The 22,916-nt window shown below is 45.2% G+C and overlaps 1 protein-coding gene across 4 annotated transcripts in view; it reads left to right on the forward strand.

The window, feature by feature from the left end:
• Positions 1-22,916, forward strand: part of DYNC2LI1 (dynein cytoplasmic 2 light intermediate chain 1) — a 378,136-nt gene that overhangs the window by 121,055 nt on the left and 234,165 nt on the right. For all 4 annotated transcript variants that reach the window (XM_063918338.1, XM_063918340.1, XM_063918339.1 and 1 more), the window contains one exon: positions 9,207-9,241. In XM_063918338.1, coding sequence (XP_063774408.1) covers positions 9,207-9,241 — 35 coding nt within the window. The remainder of the gene's footprint in view (positions 1-9,206; positions 9,242-22,916) is intronic.

The raw sequence follows: 22,916 nt of genomic DNA on the forward strand, positions 1-22,916 counted from the left end.
AAGAAAACTCTGTGGAGAGCTTGTTAGAGTGCACCCGGCTCCTAGGGCACATTTTTCTAAACAGAGTCTGGGGAGGGGCATAGAAGGGAGGAGCCAGCACACCCTATTTATTTCTTAAAGTGCCATAGCTACAATGGATTCGATCTATACCCCACATTTCTAAGTACCTTTCCCCAGTATCCACTATGGACTACGCGAAAATAAATTACCGGTAGGTACCAAATTCCTATTATTCTGTGTGTGACTGCAACTGTTTTTGCATACAAAATGCTACGTTTTCCATGAAAACACTGTTACGTGGCATTTCGGATGCAGATAGAGACGCAGTTAAACACAGAATATAGGCATGCTGCATATCATTTTAATCAGCAGAAGCTGCTTGTGCGTCCTGTTATATTAGTTTGCATCTAAGGGTGTGTACACACGGTGAGATTTTGACTATATAGTCAAAATCTTATGAAAAGTTAGTACATATCTCATGGTGCTAGGCAGCTTGCGATACAGATTCGATCCCGATGCGCGCTCCCGTGGGGTCGGTATCGTAAGGCTAGATAGACTGTGCAGGCAAGTCAATCTTGACTATCTAGTGTACAATCTAGTACAAAGTATAGTCAAAATTGGCACTTAAGTGGGGTACTCACGGAGCGATATTCTAAGCAATCTGTCTAGATTGCTTAGAATTTCAGCACGATCGCTCCGTGTGTAGCCCCCTCAGCGATAGCGATGCGCGGCCCCGCACATCGCTATCGCTGCTGCTAGATTGGCCTGCATGCAGGCCAATCTAGCGGGTCGCTCACTTCACCCGCTGGGTGAAGTAAGCGCCCCCGTCTCCCCCCGCACGCTCAGCACAGATTGCGCTGTGCTGAGCGGCGGGAGAGATGTGTGCTGAGCGGTTCGCTCAGCACACATCTCTCCTGCATCGGCCCGTCTATATGGGCCTTTAGTCAAAATCGTACATAGACAAAATCTCAAGCACAGATAGTCAAAATCTGTACTATCTGGGCTCTGGGGGAGTTCAAGGGAAATCGCATAGTCAAAATCGAACATAGCAGGGATCTCACTGTGTGTACACACCCTAAGACGCACTTTCAAAGAAAAACGCTAAAAAAAAATGCTCATCGTTACCGAGGCCTGCCACGGCATGGCATGACTTCAAGGGCTGTTTAGCGTGACTGCTTCGAGGAGGCCAATCAAAAATGGTGAGTTGTTGAGAGATTATCAACTGAAATATATATGAGAAAAAACCAGAAGCTAGTGGGCTGAACACATTAATGATTAAGTACTAGTGTCTGTCAGGGCAGTGGGGTTTGGGATAGTAAAATGGACTTAGAACCTTTATAGTCAGGCCAGCAGGGGTATGGGACTCAAGGTTGGCACAAATTAGGTCGACATATCTTAGGTCGACACCTGAAATAAGTCGACATGAAGAAGGTCGACACAAGTGTTTACATTTTTTTGGGTGTTGTTTTCTCCGTAAAGTGACTGGGAACCCAAATTAGTGTACCGTGTCCCCTCGCATTGCTCGCTGCGCCAGCCATGCTTCGGGCAAGGTGCCTCGCTCCGCTACCGCTGTGCTCGACACAAAGTTACCGTTCCCAATTGTAGTCTCGATCTCTTATATTCCCAGTCTGCACCCTCCAACTCTCACATATTCCCAGCCTGTACCCTCCAACTCTCACATATTCCCAGCCTGTACCCTCCATCTCTCACATATTCCCAGCCTGTACCCTCCATCTCTCACATATTCCCAGCCTGTACCCTCCAACTCTCACATATTCCCAGCCTGTACCCTCCATCTCTCACATATTCCCAGCCTGTACCCTCCATCTCTCACATATTCCCAGCCTGTACCCTCCATCTCTCACATATTCCCAGCCTGTACCCTCCATCTCTCAGATATTGCCAGCCTGTACCCTCCATCTCTCACATATTCCCAGTCTGTACCCTCCATCTCTCACATATTCCCAGTCTGTACCCTCCATCTCTCACATATTCCCAGTCTGTACCCTCCATCTCTCACATATTCCCAGTCTGTACCCTCCATCTCTCACATATTCCCAGTCTGTACCCTCCATCTCTCGCATATTCCCAGCCTGTACCCTCCATCTCTCACATATTCCCAGCCTGTACCCTCCATCTCTTGCATATTCCCAGCCTGTACCCTCCATCTCTCACATATTCCCAGCCTGTACCCTACATCTCTCACCTGTTCCCAGTCTGTACCCTCCATCTCTCACATTTTCCCAGTCTGTACCGTCCATCTCTCAAATTTTCCCAGTATGTACCCTCCTTCTCTCACATATTCCCAGTCTGTACCGTCTATCTCTCACATATTCCCAGTCTGTACCCTCCATCTCTCACCTATTCCCAGTTTGTACCGTCCATCTCCCACATATTCCTAGTCTGTATCCTTCGTCTCTCGCATATTCCCAGCCTGTGCCCTCCATCTCTCACATATTCCCAGCCTGTACCCTACATCTCTCACATATTCCTAGTCTGTACCGTCCATCTCTCGCATATTCCCAGTCTGTGCCCTCCATTTCTCACATATTGCCAGCCTGTACCCTCCATCTCTCACATATTCCCAGCCTGTACCCTACATCTCTCACCTGTTCCCAGTCTGTACCCTCCATCTCTCACATATTCCCAGTCTGTACCCTCCGTTTCTCACATATTCCCAGTCTGTACCGTCCGTCTCTCACATATTCCCAGCCTGTACCCTCCATCTCTCACATATTGCCAGTCTGTACCCTACATCTCTCACATTTTCCTAGTCTGTACCGTCCATCTCTCGCATATTCCCAGCCTGTACCCTCCATCTCTCACATATTCCCAGTCTGTACCCTCCATGTCTCACATATTCCCAGTCTGTACCCTCCATCTCTCACATATTCCCAGTCTGTACCCTCCGTCTCTCACATATTCCCAGTCTGTACCCTCCTTCTCTCACATATTCCCAGTCTGTACCCTCCATCTCTCACATATTCCCAGTCTGTACCCTCCCTGTCTCACCTGTTCCCAGCCTGTGCCCTCCTTCTCTCACATATTCCCAGTCTGTACCCTCCATCTCTCACATTTCTCTAACGTCCTAGTGGATGCTGGGGACTCCGTAAGGACCATGGGGAATAGACGGGCTCCGCAGCAGACAGGGCACTTTAAGAAAGAATTTGGATTCTGGTGTGTTCTGGCTCCTACCTCTATGTCCCTCCTCCAGACCTCAGTTAGAATCTGTGCCCGGACGAGCTGGGTGCTACTTAGTGAGCTCTCCTGAACTTGCTAAAAAGAAAGTATTTTGTTAGGTTTTTTATTTTCAGAGAGATCTGCTGGCAACAGACTCTCTGCTACGTGGGACTGAGGGGAGAGAAGCAGCCCTACTAACTGCGGATAGGTCATGCTTCTTAGGCTACTGGACACCATTAGCTCCAGAGGGATCGAACACAGGAACGCACCCTTGGTCGTCCGATCCCAGAGCCGCGCCGCCGCCCCCCTCGCAGAGCCAGAAGCCAGAAGCCGGCGTGAGATGCAAGAAGACGTCAAAAGCGGCGTCAGAAGACTCCAGTCTTCATATGAGGTAGCGCACAGCACTGCAGCTGTGCGCCATTGCTCCCACATTAAACCCACACACTCTGGTCACTGTAGGGCGCAGGGGGGGGCGCCCTGGGCAGCAATTAGAGACCTCTTTGGCAAAAGTTGGCATAATATACAGTTAGGCACTGTATATATGTATGAGCCCCCGCCAAAATTGTACATGAAAGCGGGACAGAAGCCCGCCGTCGAGGGGGCGGGGCTTCTTCCTCAGCACTTACCAGCGCCATGTTTTTTCTCCACAGCACCGCTGAGAAGGAAGCTCCCCAGTCTCTCCCCTGAAGTTACACGGTAGAAGGGGGTAAAAAGAGAGGGGGGGCACATAATTAGGCGCAAAAATCAATATAAACAGCAGCTACTGGGTTAACATTAAGTTACTGTGTTATTCATGGGTTAATAGCACTGGGGTGTGTGCTGGCATACTCTCTCTCTGTCTCTCCAAAGGGCCTTATGGGGGAATTGTCTTCAGATGAGCATTCCCTGAGTGTGTGGTGTATCGGTACATGTGTGTCGACATGTCTGAGGTAAAAGGCTCCCCTAAGGAGGAGATAGAGCAAATATGTGTGTGTGAAGGTGTCTCCGTCGACAATGCTGACACCTGTTTGGATATGTGTAATTAAGTGCTAAGGTGAATTTATTGCACAAAAGATTAGAGAACAGACAGGAAATCTACCCATGTCTGTCCCTATGTCGCAGAGACCTTTTAGAGTCTCTCAATGCTCACTATCCAAAATAATACACTGATATCGACACGGAGTTTGACTCCAGTGTCGACTACGATAATGCAAAGTTACGGCCAAAATGGCAGAAAAGTATTCAATATATGATTATTGTAATAAAAGATGATTTGCATATCACTGATGACTCATCTGTCCCTGACACAAGGGTACACATGTTTAAGGGGAAGAAAGCTGAGGTAAATTTCCCTCCTCTCATGAGGAAAAAGAGCGGGAATCTCCAGACAAGAGACTGCAGTTTCCCACAAAGAATTCTCAGGCAGTATCCTTTCCCCACTAGGGCCAGGATATGATGGGAATCTTCCCCATAGGGTGTCACGTTTGCCCAAAAGGTAGCCCTGACGTAACAGCTATTCTCAGGGATCCTGCAGATAGCGTGCACATTCTGGTACACTACTCAGACCGGCGATTGTGTCGGCATGGGTTTATAGCACTGTGGCAGCGTGGACAGGTACCTTATCAGCAGAGATTGAGACCCTAGTATGTATATAGATATACATAAGTATATATAGAGATATAGTAATGATGCCGACTTAAGAGGCATATAGAAGGCTGAGGATTGTGTGGAGAAGGGTTCTCGGACCTGGTCTCCACAGCTATTGCTGGTAATTCTGATATTTTGCCTTATATTCCTGCACAGCCTAAGAAAGCACGACATTATCAAATGCAGCCTTTTGAATAAAGAAACAAGAAAGTCCGAGGTGCGTCCTTTCTTGCCAGAGGCGGGGGCAGAGGAAAGAAGCTGCACAACACAGCTAGTTCCCAGGAACAGAAGTCCTCCCCGGCCTCTACAAAAATCCACCGCATGTCGCTCGGGCTCCACAGGCGGAGCTAGGCCCGGTGGGGGCACGCCTTCGTAAGTTCAGCCACAAGTGGGTTCACTCCATGTTAGATCCCTGGGCAATAGATATTGTGTCTCAGGGATACGAGCTGGACTTTGAGAAGATGCCCTCTCACCGACGGCCCTGCCGGCTTCCCCCCACGAGAGGGAAACAGTGTTAACTGCAATTCACAAATTGTATCTTCAACAGGTGGTGGTCAAGGTTCCCCTCCTTCAACAAGGAGGGGGTTATTATTCGACCATGTTGTGGTCCCGAAACCAGACGGTTCGGTCAGCCCCATATTGAATTTAAAATCCCTGAACATATACCTGAAAAGGTTCAAGTTCAGGATGGAATCGCTAAGAGCGGTCATTGCAAGCCTGAAAGGGGGAGATTTTATGGTGACTCGGGACATAAAGGATGCATACCTTCATGTCCCCATTTATCCACCTCATCAGGCGTACCTCAGAATTGCGGTACGGGATTGTCATTACCAATTTCAGACGTTGCCGTTTGGTCTCTCCACGGCCTTGAGAATATTCGCCAAGGTAATGGCGGGAATGATGGTGCTACTGCGGAAGCAAGGTGTCACTATTATCACGTACTTGGACGATCTCCTCATAAAAGCGAGATCAAGAGAGCAGTTGCTGAACAGCGTATCACTTTCTCTGGAAGTGTAGCGGCTAAACGGCTGGATTCTATATATTCCAAAGTCGCAGTTGGTTCCTACAGCTCATCTGCCTCTCCTAGGCATGATCCTAGACACAGACCAGAAAAGGGTTTATCTCCCGATAGAGAGAGCTCAGGAGCTTGTGACACTGGTCAGGAATCTATTAAAACCAAAACAGGTGTCAGTGCATCACTGCACTCGAGTCCTGGGAAGGAGGGTGGCATCATACGAGGCCATTCCCTTCGGCAGGTTCCATGCGAGGACTTTCCAATGGGACTTACTGGACAAGTGGTCCGGATCACATCTTCAGATTAATCACCCTATCCCCCAGGGCCAGGGTGTCTCTCCTGTGGTGGCTGCAGAGTGCTCACCTTCTCGAAGGTCGCAGATTCGGCATTCAGGACGGGGTCCTGGTGACCACGGATGCAAGCCTCCGAGGGTGGGGGGCAGTCACACAGGGAAGAAATTTCCAAGGGCTGTGGTCAAGGCAGGAGACTTGCCTTCACATCAATATCCTGGAACTAAGGGCCATATATAAAGGCCCTAAGTCAAGCGGAGACCCTGCTTCACGACCAACCGGTTCTGATTCAGTCAGACAATATCACCGCAGTGGCTCATGTAAACCGCCAAGGCGGCACAAGGAGCAGGGTGGCGATGGTAAAAGCCACCAGAATTCTTCGCTGGGCGGAGAATCACGTAAGCGCACTGTCAGCAGTGTTCATTCCGGGAGTGGACAACTGGGAAGCAGACGTCCTCAGTAGGCACGACCTCCACCCGGGAGAGTGGGGACTTCATCAAGAAGTCTTCATGCAGATTGCAAGTCGGTGGGAACTGCCACAGGTGGACATGATGGCATCCCGCCTCAACAAAAAGCTGCAGAGATATTGCGCCAGGTCAAGAGACCCTCAGGCGATAGCTGTGGACGCACTGGTGACACCGTGGGTGTTCCCGTCGGTCTATGTATTTCCTCCTCTTCCTCTCATACCCAAGGTGCTGAGAATCATAAGGAAAAGAGGAGTGAGAACAATACTCTTGTTCCGGATTGGCCAAGAAGGACTTGGTATCCAGATCTGCAAGAAATGCTCACAGAGGACCCGTGGCCTCTGCCTCTAAGACAGGACTTGTGCAACAGGGGCCCTGTCTGTTCCTAGACATACCGCAGCTGCGTTTGACGGCATGGCGGTTGACCGCCGGATCCTAGCAGAAAAAGGTATTCCGGATGAGGTCATTCCTACGCTGATAGAGGCTAGGAAGGATGTGACGGCTCAACATTATCACCGTATATAGCGAAAATATGTTGCTTGGTGGGAGGCCAGGAATGCCCCTACGGAGGAATTCCAGCTGGGTCGTTTTCCTTCACTTCCTACAGTCGGGAGTGACTTTGGGCCTGAAATTGGGTTCCATTAAGGTACAGATTTCGGCCCTATCCATTTTCTTTCAAAAAGTACTGGCTTCTCTTCCTGAAGTTCAGACGTTGTAAAGGGAGTGCTGCATGTTCAGCCCCCTTTTGTGCCTCCAGTGGCACCTTGGGATCTTAACGTGGTGTTGAGTTTCCTGAAGTCACACTGGTTTGAGCCACTCAAAATCGTGGTGTTAAAATTTCTCACGTGGAAGGTGGTCATGCTATTAGCCTTGGCTTCAGCTAGGCGTGTGTCAGAATTAGTGGCTTTGTCACATTAAAGCCCCTATCTGGTTTTTCCATGTGGACAGGGCAGAATTTCGGACCCGTCCACAATTTCTGCCAAAAATTGTGTCATCTTTTCATATGAACCAACCTATGGTGGTGCCTGTGGCTACTCGTGACTTGGAGGATTCCGAGTTACTAGATGTGGTCAGGGCTTTGAAGGTTTATGTAGCCAGAACGGCTAGAGTCAGGAAAACGGAGTCGCTGTTTATCCTGTATGCACCCAACAAGCTGGGTGCTCCCGCTTCAAAGCAAACTATTGCTCGCTGGATCTGTAACACGATTCAGCAGGCTCATTCTGCGGCTGGATTGCCGCTTCCAAAATCAGTAAAAGCCCACTCCACAAGGAAGGTGGGCTCTTCTTGGGCGGCTGCCCGAGGGGTCTCGGCATTACAGCTTTGCCTGTACCCTCCGTCTCTCACATATTCCCAGCCTGTGCCCTCCATCTCTCACATATTCCCAGCCTGTACCCTCCATCTCTCACATATTCCCAGTCTGTACCCTCCATCTCTCACATATTCCCAGCCTGTACCCTCCATCTCTCGCATATTCCTAGACTGTACCCTCCATCTCTCACATATTCCCAGTCTGTACCGTCCATCTCTCACATATTCCCAGTCTGTACCCTACATCTCTCACATTTTCCTAGTCTGTACCCTCCATCTCTCATATATTCCCAGTCTGTACCCTCCATCTCTCACATATTCCCAGTCTGTACCCTCCATCTCTCACATATTCCCAGCCTGTGCCCTCCATCTCTCACATATTCCCAGTCTGTACCATCTATCTCTCACATATTCCCAGTCTGTACCCTACATCTCTTGCATATTCCTAGTCTGTACCCTCCATCTCTCACATATTCCCAGCCTGTACCCTCCATCTCTCGCATATTCCCAGCCTGTACCCTCCATCTCTCGCATATTCCTAGACTGTACCCTCCATCTCTCACATATTCCCAGTCTGTACCGTCCATCTCTCACATATTCCCAGTCTGTACCCTACATCTCTCACATTTTCCTAGTCTGTACCCTCCATCTCTCATATATTCCCAGTCTGTACCCTCCATCTCTCACATATTCCCAGTCTGTACCCTCCATCTCTCACATATTCCCAGCCTGTGCCCTCCATCTCTCACATATTCCCAGTCTGTACCATCTATCTCTCACATATTCCCAGTCTGTACCCTACATCTCTTGCATATTCCTAGTCTGTACCCTCCATCTCTCACATATTCCCAGCCTGTACCCTCCATCTCTCGCATATTCCCAGCCTGTACCCTCCATCTCTCGCATATTCCTAGACTGTACCCTCCATCTCTCACATATTCCCAGTCTGTACCGTCCATCTCTCACATATTCCCAGTCTGTACCCTACATCTCTCACATTTTCCTAGTCTGTACCCTCCATCTCTTGCATATTCCTAGTTTGTACCCTCCATCTCTTGCATACTCCTAGTCTGTGCCCTTCATCTCTCGCATATTCCTAGTCTGTACCCTTCATCTCTCGCATAGTCCCAGTCTATACCCTCCAACGTGCTCTAGATATTTAAGTAATTGTATGATAGTAAACAGTGGATACTTTAATGTACTGTAAATTACTAGACAAGAACATCTTAAAGATGAGTGGTTTTTTGTTTACTGTCACCATGTAATTATGCCATTGTATGTTATTATTGTATTGATTGTATTTTGTACTTGTCTGTGTTACAGGGAAAAACAACCATTATCCTGCGATGCACTGACAGGTACGTGTTTCTTTGTTTCATGTTCAGTGCAAGAAAAAAGTAAATTCTTTTTGTTTAATACCTAAAATGATCTTAAAGACCTATTCGTAGCTTTACAGTATTGATTTCCACCTCACCTACATGTTTCATGTGTCGATCTCTTTTTCTGTACAATAGATCCCCCTTGTGCTACCATTGTGTCCCTTTGTCCAGCAATCACTTTTTAAAAAAAAAATCTTTAAGAGATTTGAGCATTGACCTTTCTTTCTTAGGGGTCCATTCATAAAGCAGATAAAAGCCCTGTTTTGCGTAAACAGGGCTTTTCTCTGCTTCATGCCATTGATGGAGCATGTTACCGTGGAAAAGTCCCTGACTTCTCCATGGTAACATAGTGCCAGCTCTGCCTCCTGACCTCTCATCGACCTCTGCCTCCCTCCGGGAGGTCAGCCGGCGTCACATGCGCAGAAGGACCCACCGGCTAACTCCAAGCACTGCAGATGGGGACCGCCGGAGAAGAGATTGTTGCTGGAGCCTGGGATACCGCATTGCTTCGCTAGAAGGGTGAGTATACATGAATTGCTGCTTATAACAGCCATATATCGCATCAAACCGATGCAATGTATAGTGATAAGTATCAATTAATTTCTGCAGCGGGGTACACTGGAATTCCACAGGGAATAACATCGGGGTGTAGAGTAGGATCTTGATCCGAGGCACCAACAGGCTAAAAGCTTTGTCTGTTCCCAAGATGCTCAGCGCCGCCTCCTCTATAACCCCGCCTCCATGCACAGGAGCTCAGTTTGTAAGTTGGTGCCTGCAGTGCAGGCAGCTAACAGGAAGGGCTGCTCCAGCAGCCCTAAGAAGAGCTATTTTAAAGAAGATAGAAGACTTCAAGAGCTGCAGCAGAGGCACTCTAGTGCTAGATATTATTCTGATTTCTCTTACGTCCTAGAGGATGCTGGGGACTCCGTAAGGACCATGGGGTATAGACGGGCTCCACAGGAGACATGGGCACTATAAAGAACTTTAGATGGGTGTGCACTGGCTCCTCCCTCTATGCCCCTCCTCCAGACCTCAGTTAGATCATGTGCCCAGAGGAGACTGGGTGCATTACAGGGGAGCTCTCCTGAGTTTCTCTGAATAATAATTTTGTTAGGTTTTTTATTTTCAGGGAGCACTGCTGGCAACAGGCTCCCTGCATCGTGGGAGAAGCAGACCTACTTAAATGATAGGCTCTGCTTCTTAGGCTACTGGACACCATTAGCTCCAGAGGGTCGGAACGCAGGTCTCACCCTCGCCGTTCATCCCGGAGCCGCGCCGCCGTCCTCCTCACAGAGCCGGAAGAAACAAGCCGGGTGAGTATAAGAAGAAAGAAGACTTCAAAGGCGGCAGAAGACTTCAGATCTTCTCTGAGGTAACGCTGCACACAACACACACAGCGGGCACTGAAGGGTGCAGGGCGCATGGGGGGCGACCTGGGCAGCAATAATAAAACCTCTAGGACTGGCTAACATGTATATATAGGCTGCGGAGGCAGTATATTATATAATCCCCCGCCAGTATTGGAAATTTGAGCGGGGCCGAAGCCCGCTGCTAAGGGGGCGGAGCTTGATCCTCCAGCACTAACCAGCGCCATTTTCTCCACAGCACACTGCAGAGAAGCTGGCTCCCCGGACTCTCCCCTGCTGATCACTGGTGACAGAGGGTTTTAAAGAATGGGGGGGGGGGGGGGGGGGCAGTTATTTGGCGCAGTATATATATGTAAGTAAAAGCGCTTTATCTGGGTATTTTTTTACCAGGATTATTGGCGCTGGGTGTGTGCTTGCAGACTCTCTCTCTGTCTCTCCGTAGGGCCTGGTGGGGGAACTGTCTCCAGATTAGAGATATCCCGGAGTGTGTGGGGTGTCGGTACGTATGTGTCGGCATGTCTCAAGCGGAAGGCTCTTCTAGGGATGAGGTGGAGCGCATGAGTGTGGTGTCCCTGTCGGCAACGCCTACACCTGACTGGTTGGATATGTGGAATGTTTTAAATGCAAATGTGAATTTATTGCACAAACGGTTGGACAAATCAGAGTCCAGGGAATGTACAGGGGGTCATACCCTGCCTTTCCCTATGTCACAGGGGCCGTCTGGGTCTCAAAAACGTCCACTTTCTCCAGTAGTAGACACGGATACCGACACGGATTCTGACTCCAGTGTCGACTATGATGATGCGAGGTTGCAGCCAAAATTGGCTAAAAGTATTCATTATATGATTATGGCTATAAGGGATGTGCTACATATCACAGATGACTCCTCTGTACCTAACACGAGGGTCCACATGTTTAAAGAAAAGAAGCCTGAGGTTACTTTTCCACCTTCATATGAACTAAATGAGTTATTTGAGAGTGCTTGGGAAACTCCAGACAAGAAACTACAGATTCCCAAAAGGATTCTTATGGCGTATCCTTTCCCGATTAAGGACAGGATACGGTGGGAATCCTCCCCAAGGGTGGACAAAGCGTTGACACACCTTTCCAAAAAGGTGGCGCTGCCGTCTCAGGATACCGCAACCCTCAGAGAACCTGCTGATCGCAAGCAGGAGACTACCTTGAATCAATTTACACACATACTGGTACATTACTCAGACCGGCAATGGGGTCGGCTTGGGTTTGTAGTGCTGTAATAGCGTGGACTGATACCTTATCTGCTGATATGGATACGATGGATAAGGAAACTATTTTATTGACCCTGGGTCATATTAAGAATGCGGTCCTTTATATGAGAGGTGCTCAGAGGGATGTGGGCATACTTGGTTCCAGAGCGAACGCTATGGCAATTTCCGCCAGGCGAGCCCTGTGGACCCGACAGTGGACGGGTGATGCCGGCTCGAAACGGCATATAGAGGTTTTGCCTTACAAAGGAGAGGAATTGTTTGGGGAAGGTCTCACTGACCTAGTTTCCACGGCTACTGCAGGTAAATCAAATTTTTGCCTTATGTTTCCTCACAGCCGAAGAAAGCGCCACATTATCAGATGCAGTCCTTTCGGTCACATAAATCCAAGAGAGATGAGGGATCTTCCTTTCTTGCCAGAGGTAAGGGCAAGGGGAAAAAGCTGCCAGCTACAGCCAGTTCCCAGGAACAGAAGTCCTCCCCGGCTTCTACTAAATCCACCGCATGACGCTGGGGCTCCGTTGAGGGAGCCCGCCCCAGTGGGGGCACGTCTTCGACTTTTCATCCATGTCTGGGTTCACTCTCAGGTGGATCCCTGGGCAATAGACATTGTTTCTCAGGGGTACAGGCTGGAATTCGAAGAGGTGCCTCCTCGCCGGTAGTTTTGGCGGCAATTAAAAAATTGTGCCTTCAACAAGTGGTGGTCAAAGTTCCCCTGCTTCAGCAAGGGATGGGCTATTATTCAACCCTGTTTGTGGTCCCGAAGCCGGACGGTTCGGTCAGACCTATTCTGAATTTAAAATCCTTAAACCTATACTTCAAGGTTCAAGTTCAAGATGGAATCGCTCAAAGCGGTCATCGCCAGCCTGGAAGGGGGGGATTATATGGTGTCCCTAGACATAAAGGATGCATACCTTCATGTCCCCATATATCCACCTCATCAGGCGTTCCTGAGGTTTGTGGTGCAAGATTTTAATTTCCAATTTCAGACGTTGCCGTTTGGGCTTTCCACGGCCCAGAGGATTTTTACCAAATGAATGGCAGAAATGATGGTGCTCCTGCGCAAGCAGGGTGTCACAATTATCCCATACTTGGACGATCTCCTGATAAAAGCGAGATCGAGAGAACAGTTGCTGGACAGTGTATCACTCTCCCTGAGGGTGTTGCAACAGCACGGCTGGATTCTCAATCTCTCGAAGTCACAGTTAGTCCCAACGACCCGATTGCCTTTCTCTGGCATGATTCTGGACACGGAACAAAAGAGGGTCTTTCTCCCGATGGAGAAGGCCCAGGAACTTCAGGGCTTGGTCAGGGACCTGTTGATGCCAGAAAGGGTGTCGGTGCATCACTGCACTCGAGTTCTGGGGAAAATGGTGGCGTCTTACGAGGCCATTCCTTTCGGCAGGTTCCATGCGAGGACTTTTCAACGGGACCTTCTGGACAAGTGGTCCGGATCACATCTACAGATTCATCAAATGATCAGCCTGCCCCCAGGGCCAGGGTATCTCTCCTGTGGTGGCTGCAGAGTGCTCACCTTCTAGAGGGTCGCAGGTTCGGCATTCAGGACTGGGTTCTGGTAACCATGGACGCGAGCCTCCGAGGCTGGGGAGCAGTCACGCAGGGAAGAAACTTCCAGGGTCTGTGGTCAAGCCAGGAAGCTTGTCTGCACATAAATGTGCTGGGATTAAGGGCCATATACAACGGCCTTCGGCAAGCAGAGACCTTACTTCGAGGTCTACCGGTTCTGATTCAGTCAGACAACATCACAGCAGTGGCTCATGTAAACCGCCAAGGCGGCACAAGGAGCAGAGTCGCAATGGCAGAAGCCTCAAAGATTCTTCGATGGGCGGAGAGTCATGTCAGCGCTCTGACAGCAGTCTTCATTCCGGGAGTGGACAACTGGGAAGCAGACTTCCTAAGCAGACACGATCTGCATCCCGGAGAGTGGGGACTTCATCAGGAAGTCTTCGCAGAAATTGTAAGTCAGTGGGGTCTGTCTTAAATAGACATGATGGCATCACGCCTCAACAAGAAACTTCCGAGATATTGCGCCAGGTCAAGGGACCCTCAGGCGGTTGCAGTGGACGCTCTGGTGACACCGTGGGTGTTTCAGTCGGTCTATGTGTTCCCTCCTCTTCCTCTCATCTCAAAAATACTGAGAATCATAAGACGAAGAGATGTACAGACAATTCTCATTGCTCCAGATTGGCCTCGAAGGGCCTGGTATCCGGATCTGCAGGAAATGCTCACAGAGGATCCGTGGCCTCTTCCTCTCAGGGAAGACCTGTTACAACAAGGGCCTTGTCTGTTCCAGGACTTACCGCGTCTGCGTTTGATGGCATAGCGGTTGAACGCAGGATCCTAGCGGAGAAGGGCATTCCGGATGAGGTCATTCCTACTCTGATAAAGGCTAGGAAGGAGGTGACAGTGAAACATTATCACCGTATATGGAGGAAGTATGTGTCTTGGTGCGAAGCCAGGACTGCTCCTCCGGAAGAATTCCATCTGGGCCGTTTTCTTCACTTCCTGCAAACTGGAGTGAATTTGGGCCTAAAATTAGGCTCCATTAAGGTTCAGATTTCGGCCCTATCCATTTTCTTTCAAAGGGAATTGGCTTCTCTTCCGGAAGTCCAGACTTTTTTGAAAGGGGTACTGCGTATTCAGCCTCCTTTTGTGCCTCCGGTGGCACCATGGGACCTTAACGTGGTGTTACGTTTTCTTAAGTCTCACTGGTTTAAACCTCTTCAAACAGTTGAATTGAAGTATCTCTCTTGGAAAGTGGTCATGTTGTTAGCCTTGGCCTCGGCACGGCGAGTGTTCGAATTGGCGGCTTTGTCTCACAAAAGCCCCTATCTGATTTTCCATGTGGATAGAGCAGAATTGAGGACTCGTCATCAATTTTTGCCTAAGGTGGTTTCATCGTTTCATATGAACCAACCTATTGTGGTACCTGTGGCTACGGGGGACTCCGCGTCCCTTGATGTAGTGCGGGCCTTAAAAATTTATGTAGCCAGGACGGCTCGGTTTGGAAAACAGAGGCACTGTTTGTCCTGTATGCAGCCAACAAGGTTGGCGCTCCTGCTTCTAAGCAGACTATTGCTCGCTGGATCTGTAACACAATTCAGCAGGCTCATTCTACGGCTGGATTGCCGTTACCAAATTCGGTAAAGGCCCATTCCACTAGGAAGGTGGGCTCTTTTTGGGCGGCTGCCCGAGGCGTCTCGGCATTACAGCTTTGCAACTTATGGACAATGGTAAAAAACAAAGAAGCGCTGTCATTGAAAGTATTATACAATTTATTAAAAATATATATATATGATAATCACAAAAATAAAACCTGGTATCCTGTAATTTGATAACACAGCATATATAGTATAGCAAGCATCAATACTTATTAGTAGCAGCAAATGATGGACATATTAACAAAATCCCCTAAAACGATATAACCACCTGTGCTTCAGATGGTAATATAGCACTTGTAATTAAAAAAAAGGGCTCCTTGCTGGGAGCTCCACATGTGGGTTAATTAGACGTATAGGCTCATAAGATGATTTTATGGATTTAAAAGTCCATCCGTGGAAATTATATTATCAGGAATATACATATATATATATATTTTTTTTTTATTATTATAATGACTATTGACACTACCATTCTAATAGAACAAATATATGGTAATTATTTGGCTATGAGACATCCACAGGTATATTTATGTATTTAAATTTTAATAATTGTTTTGTTATAATTCTCCTGCCTCACTGTTTGGTTTTATTTATTCTAAATATTGTATAATGATTTAAATGGCGAGGTATAAAAACCTTTTATTATTTATATTTCCCTAGATTGTCTTGCTATATGAATAGAAGCTTGCAAACACTCATTATATCAGTTTTTAATTGCTTAATTGTTTATAGACAGCTGTATCAATGATTAGTGAGGCTAGGAGTATAAAAATGCCCAAGGATCTGGAGGCGGTACTTCTGATGAAACAGCCCCAGGATTGAGGCTGAGAAACGCGTCAAGCATTCCTCCCAGTATCCTGTCTGGTATCCTGCTTCTCTCCACCACCAGAGACTACAAGCACGTCTTCGAACGGCTCCAGCTACAGGCACGTCTCTGACGGCTCCCGCTATATCACTGCAAGTGAGCGGTTCCGAGCGTTCAGTTCACCAATACATTCTGCTTTATTTCATCCCTTCGGTGCCGCAGTCAAGCGGCGTGGGCAGCCGGCGCCCAACATTTTCAAAGGAAATACCGAATAATTGCAATCAGCAGAGGCTGGGGTAAGCACAATACGAGACTGTCAAAATAGCGTTCCATGCTTAAATGTCATTGTGCTGTGCACGGAATTGTGCTAATTAAAATCACCCGTAAAAAGCCTTTTCTAAAATACGGAATAAGTATTGGGAGCAGATATTATAAAGTGGACAAAACAAAGGTGAACTGTTTATATTCACACCACGGATGGACTTTTAAATCCATAAAATCATCTTATGAGCCTATACGTCTAATTAACCCACATGTGGAGCTCCCAGCAAGGAGCCCTTTTTTTTAATTACAAGTGCTATATTACCATCTGAAGCACAGGTGGTTATATCGTTTTAGGGGATTTTGTTAATATGTCCATCATTTGCTGCTACTAATAAGTATTGATGCTTGCTATACTATATATGCTGTGTTATCAAATTACAGGATACCAGGTTTTATTTTTGTGCTTATCATATATATATATTTTTAATAAATTGTATAATACTTTCAATGACAGCGCTTCTTTGTTTTTTACCATTGTCCATGATTTTTTGAGGTTCAGCACCTCAAATTGAGAAGCTGCAGTCAATGTAAAGTATAGTTGTCTCATAGCCAATTTTACTAGCGCTCACTTGTTTTATTTTTTCTTGTGTATTTTGGAACTTTTTGCTGATTAGTGAGCAGCTCAGTAGTTACCATGTCAGGATTGAAATGTATTTCTGAACGTCTAGAGAGACGAAGTAAATACACTGTTAATTTCGTGGATTATGTTGATAGATCTGATTTTGAAGGGAATAACGATATGTTCAAATTATTTAACAAAATGGAGTCATTGTGTTTAGCTGAAACCCGTCACTGGTGGGATCAGATCACCCTCCAAAAATATTTGGATAGGGATCTGATTCCAAGAGGTTTGAGAATATTTAAGAACTCCTCATTTAAAGATGATGGACTATTTATGGAGAAATGGAATAATGCTTTAGATGATTGCTCTAAAAACCTTATGAAATTATTAATTAAACACAGGGCGGAAAGGGTCTTAGAAATACAGAAAGAAATTGAACAAGTCCACGGAGATCTAAAGAAATTTTCACAACACCCAAGTTTTGAGATGAGAGACAATAGGATCAACTGCAGAGTGGAAGAATTTGAAAAAGAACTAATTAATAGAAAGGATGAGAAAATGTACCGAGATAAAGAAGACTATGATAGGGATCAGATTCGCACATATAATAGAAAAACAATAGAACCGAACCATGAGATGTCCCATAGGGATTTTTCTGGAACTAGAAATAACAAGAGAGGCCGTTTTAATTCCATAAATAGGGGTTACCGGAAATACAATACTAGTCCATATAGACAACAACAATATAGACAAAGAGATTCATCACAAAGAGGTCATAGACAATATAATAATAGAAGAGACCTCCCACCCAGAGAGATCTCTACACATAACAGATTTGAACCACTTAGTGATAAGATATCTCAAGCTTCTGGATCCTCTTCCTCCTTTAGAAGTGATAATAGGAAGTTTTCACCCACTCGACAACAATCACGTTTTTTAGAGAAGGGTCACTACACCAATCACCAAAGATCTCCACAATTGCGAGGAAGGGAGGACTACGAACTAAATTGGAATGGAAAAAGGGGAAGGGAGGAGGTAGAAGAAGAAAGAGAGGATGTAGAGGAGGGAGGTTCAACAAGAATTCCAAACAAGAATGCCAGGAGGAGATGAGCCCCACTGGGGTATTCAATCTGTCTGATAAACCTATACCTGTGGATGAGATGACATTGCTCAAAAAGGGCCTTAAATTTGCCCCATCCGCTAAACCGGATTTGTTTGGTTTATTTGTTGACCTTAATAGGTTTGTGAGGTCCTTGAGCCGTAAGAGGTACTTTGCTATTAAGGAATTAAATAAAAAAGAACTCACAGGGAACCCCATTGTACTAGATTCCAATGATCAAATTCCTTTGGAAATGTTGGAATCTTTACTCTCTGAAAATGTGGAAGGTTCTGAAGTACCTCCAACATCAATAAAGATATATGATGTTAATAATAAAGAAATATCTTTTAAAAAACCATCAGAGTTCTATCCTCTCCAATATCAGGGACCATTTGTGGAAAGCTTTTACTCTTCCACCATGGAGGACTTTAGGAAATTATGTCAGAAAGTAGAGTCCAGAGGAATTAAGAGCAAATTTCGTGGGGATAATCTTACCAAGAAGGAAAGATTAGCCCTTAAAAAACTAACAGCAGATACTGATTTGGTGTTTAGACAAGCCGATAAAGGCGGAGGTCTAGTGATACAAAGTAGAAAGGATTATCTTTTTGAAGCTAATAGACAGTTGAATAATATATCTTTTTATAAGAAACTATCATCTGACCCCACCTTGGGTTACCAGAAAGAGTTAAAAACCCTTTTAGATACAGCTCTTGTTGATGGCATTATATCAAAAGATACATGGCACTTTTTATTTTCTTTGCACCCGGTTATTCCCATATATTATCATTTACCCAAGATTCACAAACACATCACAACCCCACCCGGTCGACCTATAATTTCTGGTGTAGGTTCTCTAACCACTAATTTATCTTCTTTTGTTGATGCACATCTCCAAGGTTACGTAACGTCTCTTCAATCCTATCTAAGAGATTCTTCCGACTTTCTGAATAAAATAAATCAGATTGTCTGGAAAGATACTTATAAAATTATAACATGCGATGTGGAAGCACTTTACACCAATATCCCACATGAGAAGGGGATATTGGCTGTGCAACATTATTTACAAAAAGATCCGAATGTTTCCGAGTCGTTATGTAATTTTTTATTATCATCTATACAATTCATATTATCACATAATTATTTTTTGTTTGAATCACAATTTTTCCAGCAGTCACTGGGGACAGCCATGGGGACCAAGTTCGCCCCGAGCTTTGCCAACCTCTACATGGGGCGTTTTGAGGAGCGCCACATTTGGGGTGGCGGACACGGGGCGAGCTTGGTCTTCTTTGGGCGCTATATAGATGATTTATTTATTATTTGGGATGGGGATTTTACCACAGTCACGGATTTGGTTCAGAATCTTAATAATAATGAATTTAATTTAAAATTCACACACAATGTGAGCGATATCACTCTTAATTTTTTGGACATCACGGTGAAGGTGATTGATAATCAGCTTCATACTGTCACTTTTATTAAAGATGTGGATTGTAATAAGTATCTTCATTTTGATAGTTGCCATCACAGGAGCTGGAAGGCTAATATACCCAAGGGCCAATTTATGCGAGTTCGCAGGAATTGTTCCAATAATGCGGATTATGCTGTTCAAGCAGAGGCTATGTTTACATCCTTTTTGAAACAAGGGTACCCAAAAGAACTGCTAGAAAAAACGTTTACAGAAGTCAGTTTAATGGATAGAAAAGGGCTTCTTGTGTCTAAGAAAGATAAGTCCTCCAATTCTACAACACATAGGAAAACTAATGCTAAACATCCCCTGACCTTTGTGACAAAATACAATTCATCAGCTATGGAGATTAAACGTATCATTAATAGAAATTATAGTCTTTTGAAGCTTGATAAATATTTGAAGAATGATATACAAGAATCTCGGAAAATTGTTTTTAGGAAAGCAGATAGCCTAAAACTTAAATTAGCACCAAGTATGCTGAGACCAGATTCCACTAAAGAGGCGATTACGGGGAATTGGTTGGGGTCAAACCCGAAACCAAAAGGGTTTTTCAGATGTGGCAAGTCAAGGTGCCATACATGTGATCATGCAGCACATCGATGTAATACCGTCACATCATTTAGCAATAATGAATCATATAAGTTAGAATCTTTTCTCAACTGTCAATCATGTTATGTTATTTATGTCATCTCATGTGGGTGTGGGGTTCAATATGTGGGCCGTACTACGAGAACACTTAATGTTCGGTTTCTGGAACATAGGAGGCTTGTTATTAAAGATAATAGAACACATAGTTTACCTTGTCATTTTGGATTGTGTCCTAAGGGGATTCTCAAGGACATTAAAGTACAAGCTATTGAACAGATCCCCCCATCGACCAGAGGGGGAGATAGATATAAGAAGTTGTGCCGCAAGGAGGCCTTTTGGATCTACAAACTTGGAACTATGGTTCCTGCGGGCCTGAATGATACTATCGAGCTCAACAATATTTAATTGTGTGAATAGAGGCTATAGATAGGCATCCCAGGTGCACTACCCTTTTCCATCATTTCCAGAAAAAATTCCTTATTTCTCCCCCTTAGCAGACTTCCAAACACAGTTTCGGTTCTATCTCTCCCTTTATTTTCAGGTTATAATGTTTAGTAAGTTTAGAACATTGAGGAAGTTCTGAAAAGGACTGGCGAAGCCCCAATGATCATCTAGACCCCCCAATATTATACTGGGTTAGGTAGCTCCGCATTAATTTAATCAGTAGTTCTAATTGGGTGTAGTTTTTATGTTTTTTCAAAAAAAAAAAAAAAATATATAAAAAAAAAAAAAAAATTTTTTTTTTTTGATACTATACACATATGTTTACATATAGACGTGATATGATCTAATTGGATATTTATATCTAAGGGTTCTTGAAAAATCAATGCAATAATGTTTTTCCACTTTGCTGTTTTTCCTGAAGTTATAAAAAATCCTTAAAGAATCGTTAGAGGAGCCCATTGGCCCCTGAGAGCGTATCTAAGTTTTAGAAATTATATTATCAGGAATATACATATATATATATATATATATATATATTTTTTTTTTTATTATTATAATGACTATTGACACTACCATTCTAATAGAACAAATATATGGTAATTATTTGGCTATGAGACATCCACAGGTATATTTATGTATTTAAATTTTAATAATTGTTTTGTTATAATTCTCCTGCCTCACTGTTTGGTTTTATTTATTCTAAATATTGTATAATGATTTAAATGGCGAGGTATAAAAACCTTTTATTATTTATATTTCCCTAGATTGTCTTGCTATATGAATAGAAGCTTGCAAACACTCATTATATCAGTTTTTAATTGCTTAATTGTTTATAGACAGCTGTATCAATGATTAGTGAGGCTAGGAGTATAAAAATGCCCAAGGATCTGGAGGCGGTACTTCTGATGAAACAGCCCCAGGATTGAGGCTGAGAAACGCGTCAAGCATTCCTCCCAGTATCCTGTCTGGTATCCTGCTTCTCTCCACCACCAGAGACTACAAGCACGTCTTCGAACGGCTCCAGCTACAGGCACGTCTCTGACGGCTCCCGCTATATCACTGCAAGTGAGCGGTTCCGAGCGTTCAGTTCACCAATACATTCTGCTTTATTTCATCCCTTCGGTGCCGCAGTCAAGCGGCGTGGGCAGCCGGCGCCCAACATTTTCAAAGGAAATACCGAATAATTGCAATCAGCAGAGGCTGGGGTAAGCACAATACGAGACTGTCAAAATAGCGTTCCATGCTTAAATGTCATTGTGCTGTGCACGGAATTGTGCTAATTAAAATCACCCGTAAAAAGCCTTTTCTAAAATACGGAATAAGTATTGGGAGCAGATATTATAAAGTGGACAAAACAAAGGTGAACTGTTTATATTCACACCACGGATGGACTTTTAAATCCATAAAATCATCTTATGAGCCTATACGTCTAATTAACCCACATGTGGAGCTCCCAGCAAGGAGCCCTTTTTTTTTAATTACAAGTGCTATATTACCATCTGAAGCACAGGTGGTTATATCGTTTTAGGGGATTTTGTTAATATGTCCATCATTTGCTGCTACTAATAAGTATTGATGCTTGCTATACTATATATGCTGTGTTATCAAATTACAGGATACCAGGTTTTATTTTTGTGATTATCATATATATATATTTTTAATAAATTGTATAATACTTTCAATGACAGCGCTTCTTTGTTTTTTACCATTGTCCATGATTTTTTGAGGTTCAGCACCTCAAATTGAGAAGCTGCAGTCAATGTAAAGTATAGTTGTCTCATAGCCAATTTTACTAGCGCTCACTTGTTTTATTTTTTCTTGTGTATTTTGGAGCTTTGCAACTTGGTCGGGTTCAAACACTTTTGCAAAATTCTACAAGTTTGATACCCTGGCTGATGAGGACCTCATGTTTGCTCAATCGGTGCTGCAGAGTCATCCGCACTCTCCCGCCCGGTCTGGAGCTTTGGTATAATCCCCATGGTCCTTACGGAGTCCCCAGCATCCTCTAGGACGTAAGAGAAAATAAGATTTTAAACCTACCGGTAAATCTTTTTCTCCTAGTCCGTAGAGGATGCTGGGCGCCCGTCCCAGTGCGGTCATATTTCTGCAAGACTTGTATATAGTTATTGCTTCCATAAGGGTTATGTTACAGTTAAGACCAGTCTTTAGCTGATGCTGTTTTGTTCATACTGTTAACTGGTTGCGTATGTTCCAGGTTATACGGTGTGGATGGTGTGGGCTGGTATAAATCTTGCCCTTAGATTAACAAACAACCTTTCCTCGTATTGTCCGTCTCCTCTGGGCACAGTTCTCTAACTGAGGTCTGGAGGAGGGGCATAGAAAGAGGAGCCAGTGCACACCAATCTAAAGTTCTTTATAGTGCCCATGTCTCCTGCGGAGCCCGTCTATACCCCCATGGTGCTTACGGAGTCCCCAGCATCCTCTTCGGACTAGGAGAAAAGATTTACCGGTAGGTTTAAAATCTTATTATCTCCTGCTGCAGCTCCATCACCTCCCCCAGCGGCGCTGTATACTCCCGTGTCTCTGGTTGCCGGGTACTTACAGCGGAGG

Source organism: Pseudophryne corroboree, chromosome 4, assembly GCF_028390025.1.
Source record: "Pseudophryne corroboree isolate aPseCor3 chromosome 4, aPseCor3.hap2, whole genome shotgun sequence".
In the NCBI taxonomy this organism is placed as follows: Eukaryota; Metazoa; Chordata; class Amphibia; order Anura; family Myobatrachidae; genus Pseudophryne; species Pseudophryne corroboree.